General features: G+C 37.4%; 1 protein-coding gene across 8 annotated transcripts in view; it reads right to left on the bottom strand.

Moving 5' to 3' along the window:
- RUNX1T1 (RUNX1 partner transcriptional co-repressor 1) overlaps nucleotides 1-17,922 on the bottom strand; it is a 195,269-nt gene that overhangs the window by 48,870 nt on the left and 128,477 nt on the right. For all 8 annotated transcript variants that reach the window (XM_066266087.1, XM_066266085.1, XM_066266080.1 and 5 more), the window contains one exon: nucleotides 2,540-2,790. In XM_066266087.1, coding sequence (XP_066122184.1) covers nucleotides 2,540-2,790 — 251 coding nt within the window. The remainder of the gene's footprint in view (nucleotides 1-2,539; nucleotides 2,791-17,922) is intronic.

Raw genomic sequence — 17,922 nt, 5'->3', positions numbered from 1 at the left:
CTTGAAGTGTATTTGTAAACTAATGCTGCTTGTAAAGTTATTTTATTCAAACATTCTAGTGAGTATATGACTCTACATACGATAGGCATTTACAAATCATACCAGACTAAGTACATCTTTATGATGATTTTTAGATTTTCAAAATAGTATCCTGGTGTAACAACATAACTTATTTCTTGTACATCGTTTTATTTCATATTAACACACATTAAACTCTGCTAGACTTTAGGGATGATTAAATAGTTGCACATATTTATAGAAAATAGTACTATTAATTATATAAACTAATATAATTAAAAGGTAAGAAATATGATCTGAAAAAAATCACATAAAACTAACAGACATAATTCAGGCCCTGGCCGGTTGGCTCAGTGGTAGAGAGTCCACCTGGCATGCAGAAGTCCCGGGTTCGATTCGCGGCCAGGGCACACAGGAGAAGCGCCCATCTGCTTCTCCACCCCTCCCCCTCTCCTTCCTCTCTGTCTCTCTCTTCCCCTCTTGCAGCAGAGGCTCCATTGGAGCAAAGATGGCCCCGGCGCTGGGGATGGCTCCTTGGCCTCTGCCCCAGGCGCTAGAGTGGCTCTGGTCGCAACAGAGCAACGCCCCGGAGGGGCACAGCATCGCCCCTTGGTGGGCAGAGCATCGCACCCTGGTGGGCGTGCCGGGTGGATCCCGGTCGGGCGCATGCGGGAGTCTGTCTGACTGTCTCTCCCCGTTTCTAGCTTCAGAAAAATACAAAAAACAAACAAACAAAAAAGACAAAAAAAAAAAAACCTAACAGACATAATCCATAAAAATATATATATTTTTACATTTTTACTATGAAAACATAATCATTGCACTTAAGCATAATTACTTCATTGATAATAGCGCACTAAAACTAGTATTCATAAAACAGTATTTGCTATCTATAAAGTAGGCTATTTCCTAGCACCTACAAAGTGGGATATCTTGCATTGGTCTTACAATGAACTTGTGATTCCACTTCTACTTGAAAATGAGCAATTGTATGTTTGGGGCATTAAGTGATAAACAAATGGCAAGACTTTTTCTTGGAAGGGGGTCAAAATCACAATTGATTTTGGGGTCAAAATATCAACACACCAGAGAAATAACATTTTGAGAGAAATAATTTTTGAGAGTTCTTCAGAAATAAGAGAACAATAGACAGGTTAGCTATTAAGAAAGCACACATTATGTGCTTAGCTATTTCTCTGACACGCTGTATGAATGCAGAAATGATTAGTGTGGGGAAGCAGAACTACTATCTTATTATTTCATAACGTGGGCCTTAATTGTCCCTCACCTTACCCTCTCTCTCCTTTTCTGCTTTTTAAACATTTAGAGTGTTGTGTGTAGAAAAGCAAAAAGACCTCATACATGATAGTCCCTATTTGCTAGTAACCTAATTAGAAATCTGTGTCCTGCTGCTCACCATGCTACTTCTGCCTGTGGCTAAGAGAACAATGTCCATATTATTCAGGTATTGAATAACTGGTTGGCTGCACTTCCTAGAGTTCTGTACCCTCAGCTCTATGTTCTGATTTTTCCACTTGGACTTTATCCCTTACTGTTTCCAGCATCCTTGCCCAACAAATCACCCATTTCAGGAAAACTTGTGAACAACTAGACATGAGGCAAAGGGAAGTCCTGTTGGTGGGTGGCATGGACTCAGAAGATGAAAAAAGAGAGGGTTGATATTGTTCTCAATCAGGTTATAAATAGCTTGACTCATCAAAAAGTAAGAACTGAAGTAGCTCCAGGAACAGTGCTCTGATACTTTCATCTCAACCACTGATCAGGTATCAAAACCTACCTTGTCCATCTTCCCCTCTTATTTTTCATGGTGTTCACTTGTTCTTTATAAGGCAATGTCTCCTAAATGCTTCATTTCCAATAGTTTTATGCAAAGAAAGAATGAATACAGGCAAATGGAACACATATTTATCCAAACTCATTCCATCTCTGGAATTCTAATCTTTGACACAAAATTTCAATACTAAATTTAATCACTGGCAGTTTCTTGTTAAAAAAAAAAAAAAGTACCAAATCATGCCTCAAAGAATTATCTGCTAAGCCACAGATATGCTATATCATAGTTTTCAAATATGAAATGTCATGGAGACTAGAAAAATAAAAATGGACTATAAGTATATCAGAAAATAAAAGATACAATAAAAAAAGAAAGTGATTTTTAAAAATATTTGTGGCAGGTAGATTGCAACTGAAATTTCTCATATTAAAAGATTTAACTAAAATTTCACTTCATAGTTAGTGAGCTTTCATATTCATTTAGATGCCCTCTTCCAAAAAATTAATCTGCTGTCATAAAAATATAAGAAATTGAGAGAAAGAAAGCATAACTGTTAAAGAACATATTACACTCACCAAGTTTTCTCATAAAGGCGACAATACAAAGAAAAAATAGAGAATTTTTACCCCTATCACAAATTTCAAGCCTCAAGTTCATGTGAGAAGTAATGATGCAAGTCTTCAAGCAGCCAAACCTATAAGAAATGAACAAGTCCTTCAGTCTTACCCATAGGTCTGTTTCTGTCCCTGAGGTCCCTGTGGCTGGGGTGTCGATAGGAGTCCCTGTAGTGGTGGGCAATGGCCATATCATCCAAACGGTAATGCTGAGGTGGAGGTGGGGTGGGGTGAGGCAAGCCATTGTGCTGGTAGGATAAACCGTTATTTGGACTGTACCGCTGGCCTGGGCTAATAGTGCATGGTCGCTTGCTTGGATGTTCTGAGTGCAAAGGCTCTCTGTCAAAGCCATTTTCTTTGGTTCTGTGGCAGGGTGGGGGAGAGAGAAAACAAATCGTGTTTCGTATTGTAACTCAGAAACCAGCATAATTCAGTCACTCACATTTGAACTTGTAATATAAACAGAATATTCTTTTATTGAATAGAAACTTTGTAAACTCAGCTTTCCAGAAGACCTATGGGAATTCACTGAAACCCATGCTGAGGCCTAAATGATCACAGAATCTCAAATGGTTCAGTTCTCAAACCTCTTTTAGCAAATATCTTCTTCCTAGTTAAGGCTCATGTGTTTAGGTCATGAATAAAGGAAATTCGATGTCACTCTGTAGATAACATTTTCATGCAAAAGGCAGTACTTGATTTCTAACAAATTATTCTAATAATTTGTATTTGATAAAGATAAATTGTATTTGATAAAGATTCAAGTTAGAACAATATCATTCTCTTGATGAATTCTTAAGGTACACCTATTTCATTCATCTAACTTTCATATCAGAACTAAGAGCTGTGTTGTCCAATACTATAGACACATGTGTCTGTTAAAATTTAAATATAAGTTAATAAAATTAAATAAAGTTGAAAATTCAGTTCTTCAGTAGCAACAGACACATTTCAGGTGCTCAACTGCTACCTGGAGCTAGTGGCTACAGTAATGTACCACACAGATACAGACTATTTTCACCATCACAGAATGTTCTATTGAAAATTGTTGATCACATGAGCTAATACAATAAAGCAATTAAATGACTGGGACTCTAAAATTAACTTGGGTCACTAAGTTATCAATCATATAGAGCTAGCTGGGACTAACAAGGAACTCAGGTGAACCCCCATGTTTTAAAGTTGAGAAAACACATTTCCAGAGAGCATGTATGACCTCTCTTAGGGGCCATTAGGTCTCAGGGCAGGACTGCATATCCTGACTGTACTGATCACATAATATACAAAACTCTGAAGTGGCTTTCAGAAGGAATATATTATATAAATGAGACCTAATAACTAAAAACTAGGCCTATATTTTCAAAAAGAGGTGGGGTTTAAAAATATTTTCTGTCTGACTAGATCTCTATTTTTAAGATTTATCTTAATATAGTACAGCAGAAACAATCCATATCCAATTTTGACTGGAATCACAGCTCTTGAACTATTTTTTAAGAAGTAGCTGGCACTCCCCATAAAACCAGCATTTTATTGTTAGATCAGTAGTAACATCTATTTTCCCTGTAAACTTTCTCCATAAGAATTCTACCAGGGAACAGCAGCTGCAGATTTCTGCATGTTTTATATTATTATTATTATTATTATTATTATTATTATTAATTTGGGAACAGCAGCATAGAAGCCTTAAGACATTTTTCCTACTTTCCTGGCTTCAAGGATAGTCTTTGTCTGATAATACTAGTAGCAATGAACTTAACAACAGAAATCATTGGAACCACAGAAATCTAGAATGAGCCATCCTTTATTCCCGTAGGGTAGGTCTTCAGGGACCATTTACACACACCAGACTGAAAAGGATAAAGGACCTAGAGACAGAAGTTATGGACAGCAGGGCATTGTCCCTGCAGGAGTGGTTGCCAGAAGTTTCAATATGCTCTCATCAAAGTATGTGTCTATATTAAAACATCATTGATATCAGACAAAAATGTGCACTATAGTTCAGACATTATCAAAACTCATTGCTTTAAAATAATTTTTAAAAGTGAAACATTCTAGATATTGATTTATCTTCTAGGAGTATATCTATGATTCTAATCTGTATTTCCACATTTTATACTTTTCTGAATAATATACTTCAACATTTAATGTATATTACCAGCATAAAGCAATTGGAAAATACTGAAGACTATTATTAACTATGAACATAATGCTAACATAACACCTACCTTACTGCCAGTGTGGTGTAGTAAAAAGAGCTCTGGACTGGGAATCATGAGACCTGAGATCTAGTCCTGGCTCTTCCATGACTAGCTGTGTGACACTGGGAAAGTCACTTAACCTCTCTGGACCTCAGTTTGCTCATCTGTAAAATGAAAGGGTTGGACTAGGTCAGTGGTTTTCAAACTGTGCCACCTGAGGCACTTAAGGGATTCTGCAGGCAACGAAGAACTTTTCCTTTAAACAATCAAGATTTAAAGAGCCAGAGAAACCCACTTATTATCTGTTTTTACAAATTCGGGTTCCACCTAAGGTTTCATTTTAAAGGAAAAATTCTGCTTCTAAAATCAAATTTGAAAACCACTGGACTAGATAATTTCTGAAGTCCTTTCTAGTCTGAAACTCTATATTCCAATTTTCCTATATTTACATCTAAATATATATGTTATGCAGATCGATACACATAGGGCTAATAGTCCTCTGGTTAATCTGTGTCTGTGTCAACCACTTCAGCGAACAGAGAAGATCTGTGCTTTGTTTTCAAAAATTTATCATTTATAATTAATTCTTTGTATAAAAATAGAAAATATCCTCTAAATACCCTAGAACAGTGGTCCCCAACCCCCAGGCCATGGACCGGTACTGGTCCATGGGCCATTTGGTACCGGTCCACAGAGAAAGAATAAATAACTTACATTATTTTCATTTTATTTATATTTAAGTCTGAACGACATTTTATTTTTTAAAAATGACCAGATTCCCTGTGCTACATCCGTTTAAGACTCACTCTTGACGCTTGTCTCGGTCACGTGATACATTTATCCGCCCTACCCTAAAGGCCAGTCTGTGAAAATATTTTCTGACATTAAACCGATCTGTGGCCCAAAAAGGTTGGGGACCACTGCCTTAGAGCATCCACTGTTGCACTTCTAAATATAGAAACATTTTTGGCCTGGTGTGTGAAACTAATCAACTTACTGGTTTTGTCTACCCTATTCAAAGGTAACAACAAAAAAGAATATTGAAAGAATTCTTATAATTTTCAAAATGCTATTTATTTTTACTCTGAGATCAGCCATCTGATCAGTGCTTTTACTTCAACAACCAAATATTATGAAAAAAGATCTCCCCACCTACCCAAAACAAGGACAGTGATATCCTTAGCAGGGCTAGGTCTTTGGTCTATCCTATCATTTCTATCAGGTTCCCGCTCTCCTACCCTGGGTCCCATTACTCAGCTAGCTATGGAAACAATAAAGCCCATCACCTCACAGAGGCAGCTATATTTTAATAGTAAAACCTTAAAACATTCACAGCCCACAAAAATAAGGTTATGAAAGGCCTTACTGGCACTTATTTGAATTACCCATATCTACTATAAGGTCAACCCTATTCAAAGACTGTGTGTTCAGAAAGGTAACTAAAACAATTTAATCAGTATTTATCTGTCTGCTTCTTAGAAATTCTTATAACTATCTATACCTCATTTGCATAGGCAAATTCCAAATTTGCATGCTTATCTGTTGCCCCTTGAAAGTGTATTAGGCAAAACTAACAAATACTGGTAACTGTCCCATATCAGCATACTCCTGTAATAACTCAAATTCTAGTGGGAAGTCTGTTATGTCTCATGGATTTCTAGAAGGCTTTTTTTTTTAAGTGAGAGCAGGGAAGATAGACTCCTGCATGTGCCCAACCAAGATCCACCTGGCAACCCCCATCTGGGGCTAATGCTCTAATCAACAGAACTCAGCACCCAGGGCCAGTGCTCAAACCAACTGAGCCACTGGCTGTGAGAGGGAAAGAGAGAGAGAGAAGGGAGAGAGGGAGGAGAAGGAGAGCAGATGGTCACTTCTCGTGTGTGCCCCTGACCAAGGATTGAACCTGGGTTGCCCAGACACTGAGCCAATTGGCCAGGGCCTGGTTGTTTGTTTTTTAAACCAACCTGAGGATAGTCTATATCTTCTTACTGAGAGAAATTCTCTTGAACATAATCTAACCAACACAACATGTAGATACCAATCATTTCTCTGTCAGGGTCTGATGCTCCTAAAAATAGTGGACCATGGAGTACTCAACTGTGTAAAGATAACCTGGCCAAAGTTAATGTTCAGTACTCAGTTTCCTGCCCAGTAAAGTGTGACTAATAGGAAACAAGACATGTTTGAAACAAATACTTGGAACAGCCTAATTTACATTATAGTCCATCTAAGGCTGTTTCTCCCCCAGTTCCTCAAAAACAAAGGCTGTAAACCATTTATAAAATCATTTTTAAAAAAAGTTTTTCAAAAAATTTGCCTCTTTATAAAAAAATTTTAATGTCATGACTACTATGCATTAGTAACATTTATATAAAATAGTTTAACATTCAAAAAATGAGGAAGAATGAAAAAGTATATAATAACATAATAATAATAATAAATAGAATAAAAGGACTAATCAATCTCCTATATGACAGGATCAGGCATAAATTCTTCTCCTAAAATAAAATGGTTTCTTTTAAGTGTGTGAAGGAATATCACTACAAAGATTGTTCTACGTAGAAAAGAAGTGGTACAGCATAATAGACCTTGGAATGGCATTGGAGAAACTTCAAAATTCTAATCTTAGTCCTGTTGCAAATAAATAAGTGCCTTAGCTAGGCACTCAGTTCTCCAAGTTACATGGGTATTTCAAACAGAACATGTCCAAACTGACATCATTTTCCTCGGGTACTTATTTTATGTCAGTTATACTCCCTTCTATCCAGTCACTCATGTTGAAACTTGAAAATACCACCCTCAATAAGCATTCCTAGAGTAAGAAAATTAGGTGGTCTGGATGTCAGTACCACTGAGCCCATCTTTCTCATAAAGACATCTCAAGAAATTTCAAAGTCAGAGCAGAACTACCTAAATACACAGTCAAAATGGGCAAAGTAATATGACTCAAATGAATCAACAAGAGAAATCCCCAGAAAAAGAACTAAATGAAATGGAAGGAAACAAACTACTAGACGCTCAGTTTAAAATCATGATTTTTAGGATGCGCAAGGATCTTAAAGCAACCATGAATAATCACAATGAGAACTAAAACAAAGAGATAGCAAGCATCAAAAAGGACATTGAAATCATAAAAAAAACAGAAATGACAAACACAGTATCACAAATGAAGATTGCACTAGAAGCAATCAACAGCAGGCTGGATGAAGGAGAGGATGGAATCAATGATTTAGAAGATAAATGGAAGCACAGAAGCAGAGCACCAAAAAGAAAAGAGGCTCAAAACAACTGAGGAAACTCTAAGAGATCTCTGGGACAACATGAAGAGAAACAACATCCGTATCACAGGGGTTCCTGAAGGAGAAGAGAACGAACAAGGAATAGAGAACTTGTTTGAGAAATTCATAGCTAAAAATTTCCCTAAATTGATGAAGGAAAAAGTCAAGTTCAAGAAGCAAAAAAAGTCACATTAAAGATGAATCTAAGGAGGCCTACATAAAGACACATCAGGATTAAAATACCAAAGTTAAGAGACAAAGAAAGAATAGTAAAAGCTGTAACAGAAAAGCAGTTAATTACCAACAGAGAAGCCCTCAGAAGGATGACATCTGACTTCTCAACCAAAACATTTCAGGCCAGAAGGAATATTCAAAGGTGATGCAAAACAGGAACCTACAACTAGGATGACTTTATCCAGCATGGACACTATTTAAAATTGACAAAGAAATAAAAGCTTCCCAGACAAAAGAATGACTCAAGGGATTCATTACAACCAAACTAGTACTTTAAGAAATATTGAGGGCTTGCTATAAAGACAGCAAAGAAAAAAGAAATTGGGAGAAAGAGGCTTGTAGTTTTAAAGAATAAAATGAGAATAAATAAGTACAAATCAATAATCACCTTAAATGTAAATGGAGTAAATGCTCCAATCAAAAGACATAGGGTAGCTGCATGGATAAGAAAACAGGTCCCGTATATATGTTGTCTACAAGAGATCCACCTCAGAAAAATATATACACATATACTGAAAGTGAAGGAATAGAAAAAATATTTTATGGAATAAAAAAATGGAAGTAAAAAAAAGCTGGGGTAACAATACTTATATCTGACAAAATAGCCTTGTAAGAGATAAAGAAGGTCACTACATAATGATAAAAGAAATAATCCAACAGGAGGATATAACCTTTATAAATATTTATGCACTGAATATAGGAGCACCTAAATATATAAAGCAGATTTTGAGGGACATAAAGGATGAGATCAACAGCAATACTATAATAGTATGGGATTTTAATACCCCACTAACATCAAAGGATACATCCTCCAGACAAAATTAAAAAAGAAACAGTGGCCTTAAATGACACAGTAGATGAACTGGATTTAATTGATATCTTCAGAACCTTTCACCCCAAAGCAACAGAATATACATTCTCTAGGATAGACAATGTTAGAATACTAAACAAGTCTCAATAAATTTAAGAAGACTGAACTCATATCAAGTATCTTCTCTGATCACAGTGGCATGAAATTAGAAATCAACTACAATAGATAAACATTCAAACATTCAAACATTTGGAGGCTATATTAGCATGTTATTAAATAATGAATGCATTAACGATGAGATCAGAAAGAAATAAAAAAAAAATTCTGGAAACAAATGAAAATAACCATACAACACCCAAAATCTATGGGACACGCAAAAGCAGTCCTGAGAAGAAAATTCATAGCATTTACAGGCATATTATAAGAAGCAAGAAAAAGCTCAGATAAACAACCTATATCTTTATCTAAAAGAACTAGAGAAAGAACAACAAATAAAGCCCAGAGGAAGTAGAAAAAAGAAAATAAAAAGATTAGAGTAGAAATAAATGACATATAGGCTAAAAAAAATACACAAAAGATCAGTGAAACCAAGAGCTGTTTCTTTGAAAAGGTAAACAAGATTGACAAACCTTGAACCAGATTTATCAAGAAAAAGAGAGGACCGAAATAATTAAAATTAAAAATGAAAATGGAGAAGTAACAACTGACACCACAGAAATACAAATGATTGTAAGAAAATACTATGAAGATATATATATATATATATATATGTTAAAAAATTAGACAACCTAGAAGAAATAGATAAACTCATAGAAACATACAATCTGGCCCTGGCCTGTTGGCTCAGCGGTAGAGCGTCGGCCTGGTGTGCGGGGAACCTGGGTTCGATTCCCGGCCAGGGCACATAGGAGAAGCGCCCATTTGCTTCTCCACCCCCCCTCCTCCTTCCTCTCTGTCTCTCTCTTCCCCTCCCGCAGCCAAGGCTCCATTGGAGCAAAGATGGCCTGGGCGCTGGGGATGGCTCCTTGGCCTCTGCCCCAGGCACTAGAATGGCTCTGGTTGCAGCAGAACGATGCCCCAGAGGGGCAAAGCATCGCCCCCTGGTGGGCAGAGCATCGCCCCTGGTGGGCGTGCCAGGTGGATCCCGGTTGGGCGCATGCGGGAGTCTGTCTGACTGTCTCTCCCCGTTTCCAGCTTCAGAAAAATACAAAAAAAAAAAAGAAAAAAAAAAAGAAACATACAATCTTCTAAAACTCAATCTGGAAGAATCAGAAAACCTAAACAGACTGATTACAACAAATGATATTGAAACAGTTATCAGAAACCTCCCAGCAAACAAAAGCCCTGGATTGGATGGATTCATAGACAAATTTTACCCCTTCAAAGAAGAACTAACACCTACCCTTCTCAAACTATTTCAAAAACTTCAAGAGCAGGGAAGACTTCCAAGCTCATTTTATGAGGCAAACATTATCCTCATTCCAAAACCAGATAAAAACACTACAAAGAAAGTAACTATAGGCCAATATCCCTGATGAACATAGATGCTAAAATTCTCAACAAAATATTAGCAACCCAATCCAGCAATACATTAAAAAGATCATACATCATGATCAAGTGAAATTTATTTCAGGGAGGAAGGCTGGTACAATATTTGCAAATCAATAAATATAATTCATCACATAGAGATAATGAAGGATAAAAAGATCACATGATTGTATCAATAGATGTAGAAAAAGCATTTGATGAAATTCAGTACCCATTCATAAACAAAGCTCTCAGCAAAGTGGGAATAACAGGGAACAAACCCCAACATAATAAAGGCCATATATGACAGACCAACAGCCAACAACACACTCAATGGGCAAAAATTAAAAGCAATTTCCTTAAGATCAGGAAAAAGGAAGGGTGACCCCTTTCACCACTCTTACTCAACATAGTTCTGGAAGTCCTAGCCTCAGCAATCAGACAAGAAGAAATAAAAGGCATCCAAATTGGAAAAGAAGAAGCAAAACTGTCATTATTTCCTGACGACATGATACTGTACAAAGAAAACCCTAAAATCTCAGTAAAAAAACTACTAGATCTGATAAATGAATTTGACAAGGTGGCAGGGTATAAAATTAATATTCAGAAATCAGTAGCGTTTTTATACACCAAAAATAAACTGTCAGAAAGAGTAATTAAAGAAACAATCCCCTTCACTACTGCAGCAAAAATAAATAAGTAATTAAACAAATACTTAGGAATAAATTTAACCAAGGAGGTGAAAGACTTAAAATATATAAGACATTGAAAAAAGAAATCAAGGAAGATTCAAAGAAGTGGAAGCATATCCTATGTTAATGGATAGGAAGAATTAACATCTTTAAAAAGTCTATACTATCCAAAGCAACCCATAGATTCAATACAATTCCTATTAAAATACCAATGGTATACTTCATAGATCGAGAACAAATATTCCAAATATTTATATGGAACCAGAAAAGAACCCAAATAGCTTCAGCAATCTTGAAAATGAACAAAGTGGGATGTATCACACTTCCTGATATCAAGATATACTACAAGTCTACTGTAATCAAAGCAACTTGGTATTGTCCTGACAACAGGCATACAGATCAGTGGAACAGAACAGAGAAACCAGAAATAAATCTAAACCTTTATCGTCAATATTTGTCAAAGGAGGCAAGAGTATAAAATGAAGTAAAGACAGTCTCTTTAATAAATGGTGTTCGGAAAATTGGACGGGTACATGCATAAAAATGAAACTAGATCACCAGCTAACACCATTCACAGAAATAAACTCAAAATGGATAAAAGATTTCAATGAAAGTTATGAAACCATAAAAGTTTTGGAAGAAAACATAGGCAGTAAACTCTCTGATATCTCTTGTAGTAATATGTTTGTCAATTTATCTCTACAGGTAAGTGAAATAAAAGACAAAATAAACAAATGAGACTATATTAAAATAAAAAGCTTTTGCACAGCAAAAGACACCATTAATAAAATAAATGGACAACCCACACAATGGGAGAACATATTCGCCAACATGTCTGATAAGGGGTTAATAACCAAAATTTAGAAAAACTTTTAAAACTCAACACCAGGAAGATAAACAGTCCAATTAAAAAATGGGCAAAGGAGCGTCGGCCTAGCGTGCGGAGGACTCGGGTTCGATTCCCGGCCAGGGCACACAGGAGAAGCGCCCATTTGCTTCTCCACCCCTCCGCCGCGCTTTCCTCTCTGTCTCTCTCTTCCCCTCCCGCAGCCGAGGCTCCATTGGAGCAAAGATGGCCCGGGCGCTGGGGATGGCTCTGTGGCCTCTGCCCCAGGCGCTAGAGTGGCTCTGGTCACAACATGGCGACGCCCAGGATGGGCAGAGCATCGCCCCCTGGTGGGCAGAGCGTCGCCCCTGGTGGGCGTGCCAGGTGGATCCCGGTCGGGCGCATGCGGGAGTCTGTCTGACTGTCTCTCCCTGTTTCCAGCTTCAGAAAAATGAAAAAAAAAAAAAAAAAAGAAAAAAAAAGAAAAAAAATGGGCAAAGGAACTGAATAGTCACTTCTATAAAGAGAAAATACAGATGGCCAATAGGCATATGAAAAAATGTTTTTCACTAATCATCAGAGAAATTCAAATTAAAACCACAATGAGATATGTAGCCTTACACCTGTCAGAATGGATCTCATTAACAAATCAACACACAAAATGTGCTGGTAGGAGTATAGAGAAAAGGGAACCCTCCTGCCCTGCTGGAGAGAATGTAGACTTGTGCAGCCACTGCAGAAAACACTATAGCATTTCCTCAAAAAATTGTAAATGGAACTGCCTTTTGAACCAGCTATCCCACCTTTAGGAATATATCCTAAGAATCCCAAAACACTAATTCAAGAGAAGATATACCCCCACCATGTTTTTTTTTAAATGCAAATCCTTATTTTTTAATTTATTTATTCATTTTTTAGAAAGGGTGAAGAAAGAGAGACCAAGAGAGAGAGAAAGGGGGGAGGAGCAGGAAGTATTAACTCCTATATGTTCCTTGACAGGCAAGCCCAGGGCTTGGTCCCAGTGACCTCAGCATTCCAGTTTGGCGCTTTATCCACTGTGCCACCATAGGTCAGCCCCCACCATGTTTATTGCATTGTTTACAATAGCCAAGGTCTGGAAACAGCCCAAGTGTCCATCAATGGACAAGTGCATAAAAAAGTTGTGGTAGGTATACACAATGGAATACTACATGGCTGTGAAAAATAAGGAAATCTTACCTTTTGTGACAGCATGTATGAACCTGGAGATTATTATGCTAAGTGAAATAAGCCAGGCAGGGAAAGACAAAAATCATATGATCTCACTTATATGTAGAATCTAATCAACACGGTGAACTGAGGAACAGAATAGAGGCAGAGGCGGGGTCACAGGGAGCAGAGGGACAGCTGTCAAAGGGAAGAGGGAGGGGATGGGATCAGAGACAGTGAACGGATTAATTAAATTATAGATATGTAACATATAGATACAGATACCAGGACAGCAAATTCCAGAGGAAAGGTGAGGAGGGAGTCAGAGGGAGGGGGACAAAGGGGGTATAATGGGGGCATGTTGTTGGGGGATGAGGGTGTTACATTGAACGGGACACTTGAATCCATGTTAACACAATACATTTAAAAATTTAATTAAAAATAATTTAAAAAAAGAAAAAAAGAAGATGGAATGCTTCCATCATGTGTCTCCAGGAGCTTGCCATCTGCTCAACAGTTACACTCCTGTTATTGACTGTCTCCAGCCTTTCATAATTTCTGGCAAATGCTGATATATTCAACTTCTACTGCTCCTACTTTCTGGAACTGTGCTTTCTTATCCTAATTTGTCATATGTACATTTTCAGGGAAGCCTTACTGAAAGCGTTTTTGGTCAGTGAACCAATCATAGCATTTTGTTCCTGGTTACTGATGGCTGTTTTCATTGTTGTGTGTATTTCAGGGGTGCATGTTTTAAAATGGTAGAAAGCAAGAGACTAAGCAAGAAAGCAAGAAAGACTCATACGAGAGAGACCAGTTTGTGTAATACTGAAAATGACGACATTAAGTTTAATGAATTTTTTATTCAAGTAGTGGGGTTGTTGTATTTTTATATGTGTGGTGGTTTGCTTGTTTTGCTTTAGATACCCACTAAGTGGAACACACTATCCTGAGCTTTAGTGAGCATACAAAGATAAACGAGGGATAATCCCCCACCACCCTCTGTAAGATTATTATTTATTATAATATCAGACTTACATTCTTTATAGAAGTGTACTGACAAGAAATCTTTTACCACATAAATAATTTAATTGTATATATGACTTCTATATTTTCACATAGGACCTGAACTTGGCAGGTACCATACAAATAGTACAAAAGTGGCATGGGAAATTAGAGTGAAAAAAAAAAATCACTATGAAAAGTACACTTGGATGAGTAGGAGCTATGAAGTTGGTACAAATTTTGGCATTCCTATTAGTTGGACATACGGATTTAACCCCTATACGCCTCAGTGCTTTTATCTACAAAATGGAAATGATTATCTCAGAGCTACTAAGAGGGCTGTATGAAAGAACCTACACAAAGAGCCTCACACATATATATTTAGCATTCAATAACTTAAAGAACTTTGTTTTTAAGCTGGGGCATGCAGAGGCTGATGGTACATAATTACAAGACCATGAAAATTCAAGTCAGAGGATCTAGGATTGGAATCCCATCAGTACTTCTTATAAGCTATGAGACCTCAGGAACATGGCCCAGTTTGCCTGAATCTATGCAGTAAGACTTTTAGGGAGTAAGTGCCTTATGCTACTATGTACATTATTTAGGACAGGGCCAGCACATCTTAAGTGTTCAGTAAACAGTAATCATTTATAATTGGGAAGCCTTTATTAAATAGTAGATATTATCTGAGTTAGCCTGTGAAGTGCAAATAGAATTGTGGCAGATAAGAAGTAGGGAAAAGAAAAGAAACCATCCTTTTTTTTTTTTTTTTTTCATTTTTCCAAAGCTGGAATTGGGGAGGCAGTCAGACAGACTCCCACATGCGCCCGACCGGGATCCACTCGGCATGCCCACCAGGGGGCGATGTTCTGCCCCTCTGGGGCATCACTCTGTTGCATCCAGAGCCATTCTAGCGCCTGAGGCAGAGGCCACAGAGCCATCCCCAGCGCCCGGGCCATCTTTTCTCCAATGGAGCCTCGGCTGCGGGAGGGGAAGAGAGAGACAGAGAGGAAGGAGAGGGGGAGGGGTGGAGAAGCAGATGGGCGCTTCTCCTGTGTGCCCTGGCCGGGAATCGAACCCGGGACTCCTACACGCCAGGCCGACGCTCTACCGCTGAGCCAACTGGCCAGGGCAAGAAACCATCCTTCTTAATAGAAACTAGACATGAAGAGTATTCAGCAGGGCTAGACCCTATGAAAGCAACAAGAAATACGGCTATAAGGTCCACGTTGAGACTGAAGTATGTCCTCTACAAATCATGCTCCCTCATCATGTAAAGTAACTTAATGCTATTTCACTGGAGTCCCTCACAGTTGAAAATAAATTTTAAAAATTCATTTTTACAGAGATAATTATTTCTTGAAAGTTAAGTATACATAAAATACCTAACACAAAACCAAAATGCGGCCTTGGCCGGTTAGCTCAGTTCATTATGAGTGTCGTCCTGAAAACAACAGGATGCAGGTTTGATTCCATCAGGGCACACATGGGAAGCAAACAAAAAATGCACCACTGAGTGGAACAACAAATGCTTCCTTTCCCCTTTCTCTCCCTTCCTCTGTCTACTTTTCTAAAATCAATAAAAATTAAGTCCTGGCCAAATAGTTCTGTTAGTTGGAGCGTTGTCCCAGAGCACAGAGATTTGCTGGTTCTACTCCCAGGTCAGGGCACATACAGGAGCAGCCCAATGTTCCTGTCTTTCTCTCTCTCCATCTCTCAAAAGAAAAATAAAGTATGAATGTTAATTACTTATATTTTTATATAAAACTAAATGATGTAGATAATATAGACTTAATTCTTATTCACAATTAATTCTACACTTCCTTGTAAAGTGTACCTATTTACTTTTTCTCTTTAGAAATACAAAAGTATTGAAACCTCATTCATTTTACAGAAAAAGAGAAATAAACCTAGTAGTTCCAGCTGATGTGTAGTGTGTTGATCCACATTCAATGAACATGGCTTCAAAATGACTGTCTTTTAATTCTCCAAACTTCAGTATTTTCTAATTTACTCAGCAAGCCAGGAAACCTGGATGACTGTGGATCCTCTATTATTTAAAATAACTTATAAAATTATAAAACATTGCCCTAGCCAGTTGGCTCAGTGGTAGAGCATCCACCTGGCATGTAGATGTCCTAGGCTTGATTCCCGGTCAGGGCACACAGGAGAAGTGACCATCCCTTCTCTCTCCCTCTCCCTCTCTTTCTCTCTTCCTCTCCAGCAGCCATGGCTCATTGGTTCAAGCGAGCTGGCCTCAGGCTATGAGGATGGCTCTGTGGCCTCTGTCTCAGGTCCTAAAAAAATGGCTCCACTGTTGAGCAATGGAGCAATGGCCCCAGACGGGCAGAGCATTGTCCCCTATTGGGCTTGCTGGGTGGATCCCGATTGGGGTACATGTGGGAGTCTCTCTGCCTCCCCTCCTCTCACTAAAATAAAATAAAATAATAAAATCAAATAACAAAATATTATACTATTGCATTTACCCACTTGAACAATTATAGGGAAGAAATAAATGAGAGAAAGTAAAGGGAAAAAACACAATTCTTAGTTGAGTTTATTTATACTTTGTATATCAAAACATTTTGTGCAACTGTAAGATTTCAGGTATGTATATATAATATGCTGGCTTCTCCACCAATAAGTTTTGTGACTTTAGGCAAATTCTTTGGGCCTTAGTTTTTCCTAAAGCATAAGAGACAGGGTTGGCTTGTTGGATCCATAAGATCCCTCCTAGCTGACATATCAAATAATTCTAAAGTTTAAGCAAGTCTTTTTTTAAAATATTAATTATTGGAGGAGAAAGAAATTACGTGGCCATTATAATAAAATCTAGATGTGCTAATCTGTAATTTAAAACGTAATTACATTAAAATAATGATATATATATTTATTTATTTAAGAGAGGAGAGAAAGAGAGAGAGAAAGGGGAGAGGAACAGGAAGCATCAACTCCCATATGTGGCATCAACTCCCATATGTGCCTCGACCAGACAAGTATAGGGTTTCGAACTGGTGACCTCAGCATTCCAGGTCCAGGCTTTATCACCTGCGCCACCACAGGTCAGGCAAAATAATGATATATATTTAAAGGGAATACTTAACACCAACCATTTGAAATATACTGCTCACAACAATTAGGGGATATTTCAAAATGAATAAAAAGCTATAAAAAGCATTTGTATATATATTTATTAAATAAGAACATCAGAAAAGCAAATGATAAGTCAAAGAATGTTGATTATGCAAATGAGATGCAAAACCAACTTTTATTTCATTGGTGAAAATGCATTATTATACAAAAGGCTGAAAATACTAGAGTATCTGCATGTCCCCTGATCCCCTAATTTTTGTGAGCAGTGTAGTATGTGGGGACAGTGCTACCCATTAAAAAATGATAATTCAGTTTTCTATCTTAAGCAAGAAAGATTTTCTGAGTCAGAAAATTAGCATACCATGTGAGAACACAACATTAAAGACACATTATTACAAAAGTTACAAAATCAAAGCTGTGAAAAAAGCAATAATAATTAACATAACAAGTATACAAGTATTTTTTAAAAACCTTAATAATTTGAATGCAACTGTAGTTTCAAGAGATACAGCATTGTCTAACTACTCTTTTTCTCTTTACTGCACATGAAAGTGAAAAGGTCTCTATAAGCCATCAAGGCTAGCAGTTTTAAAGAGTGCTCTTAACTTCTAGTCTCTTATCTTTGAAAGTGATCACTCCA

Source organism: Saccopteryx bilineata, chromosome 3 (assembly GCF_036850765.1).
Source record: "Saccopteryx bilineata isolate mSacBil1 chromosome 3, mSacBil1_pri_phased_curated, whole genome shotgun sequence".
Lineage (NCBI taxonomy): Eukaryota > Metazoa > Chordata > Mammalia > Chiroptera > Emballonuridae > Saccopteryx > Saccopteryx bilineata.
This window is presented reverse-complemented; position numbering and strand designations above follow the sequence as displayed.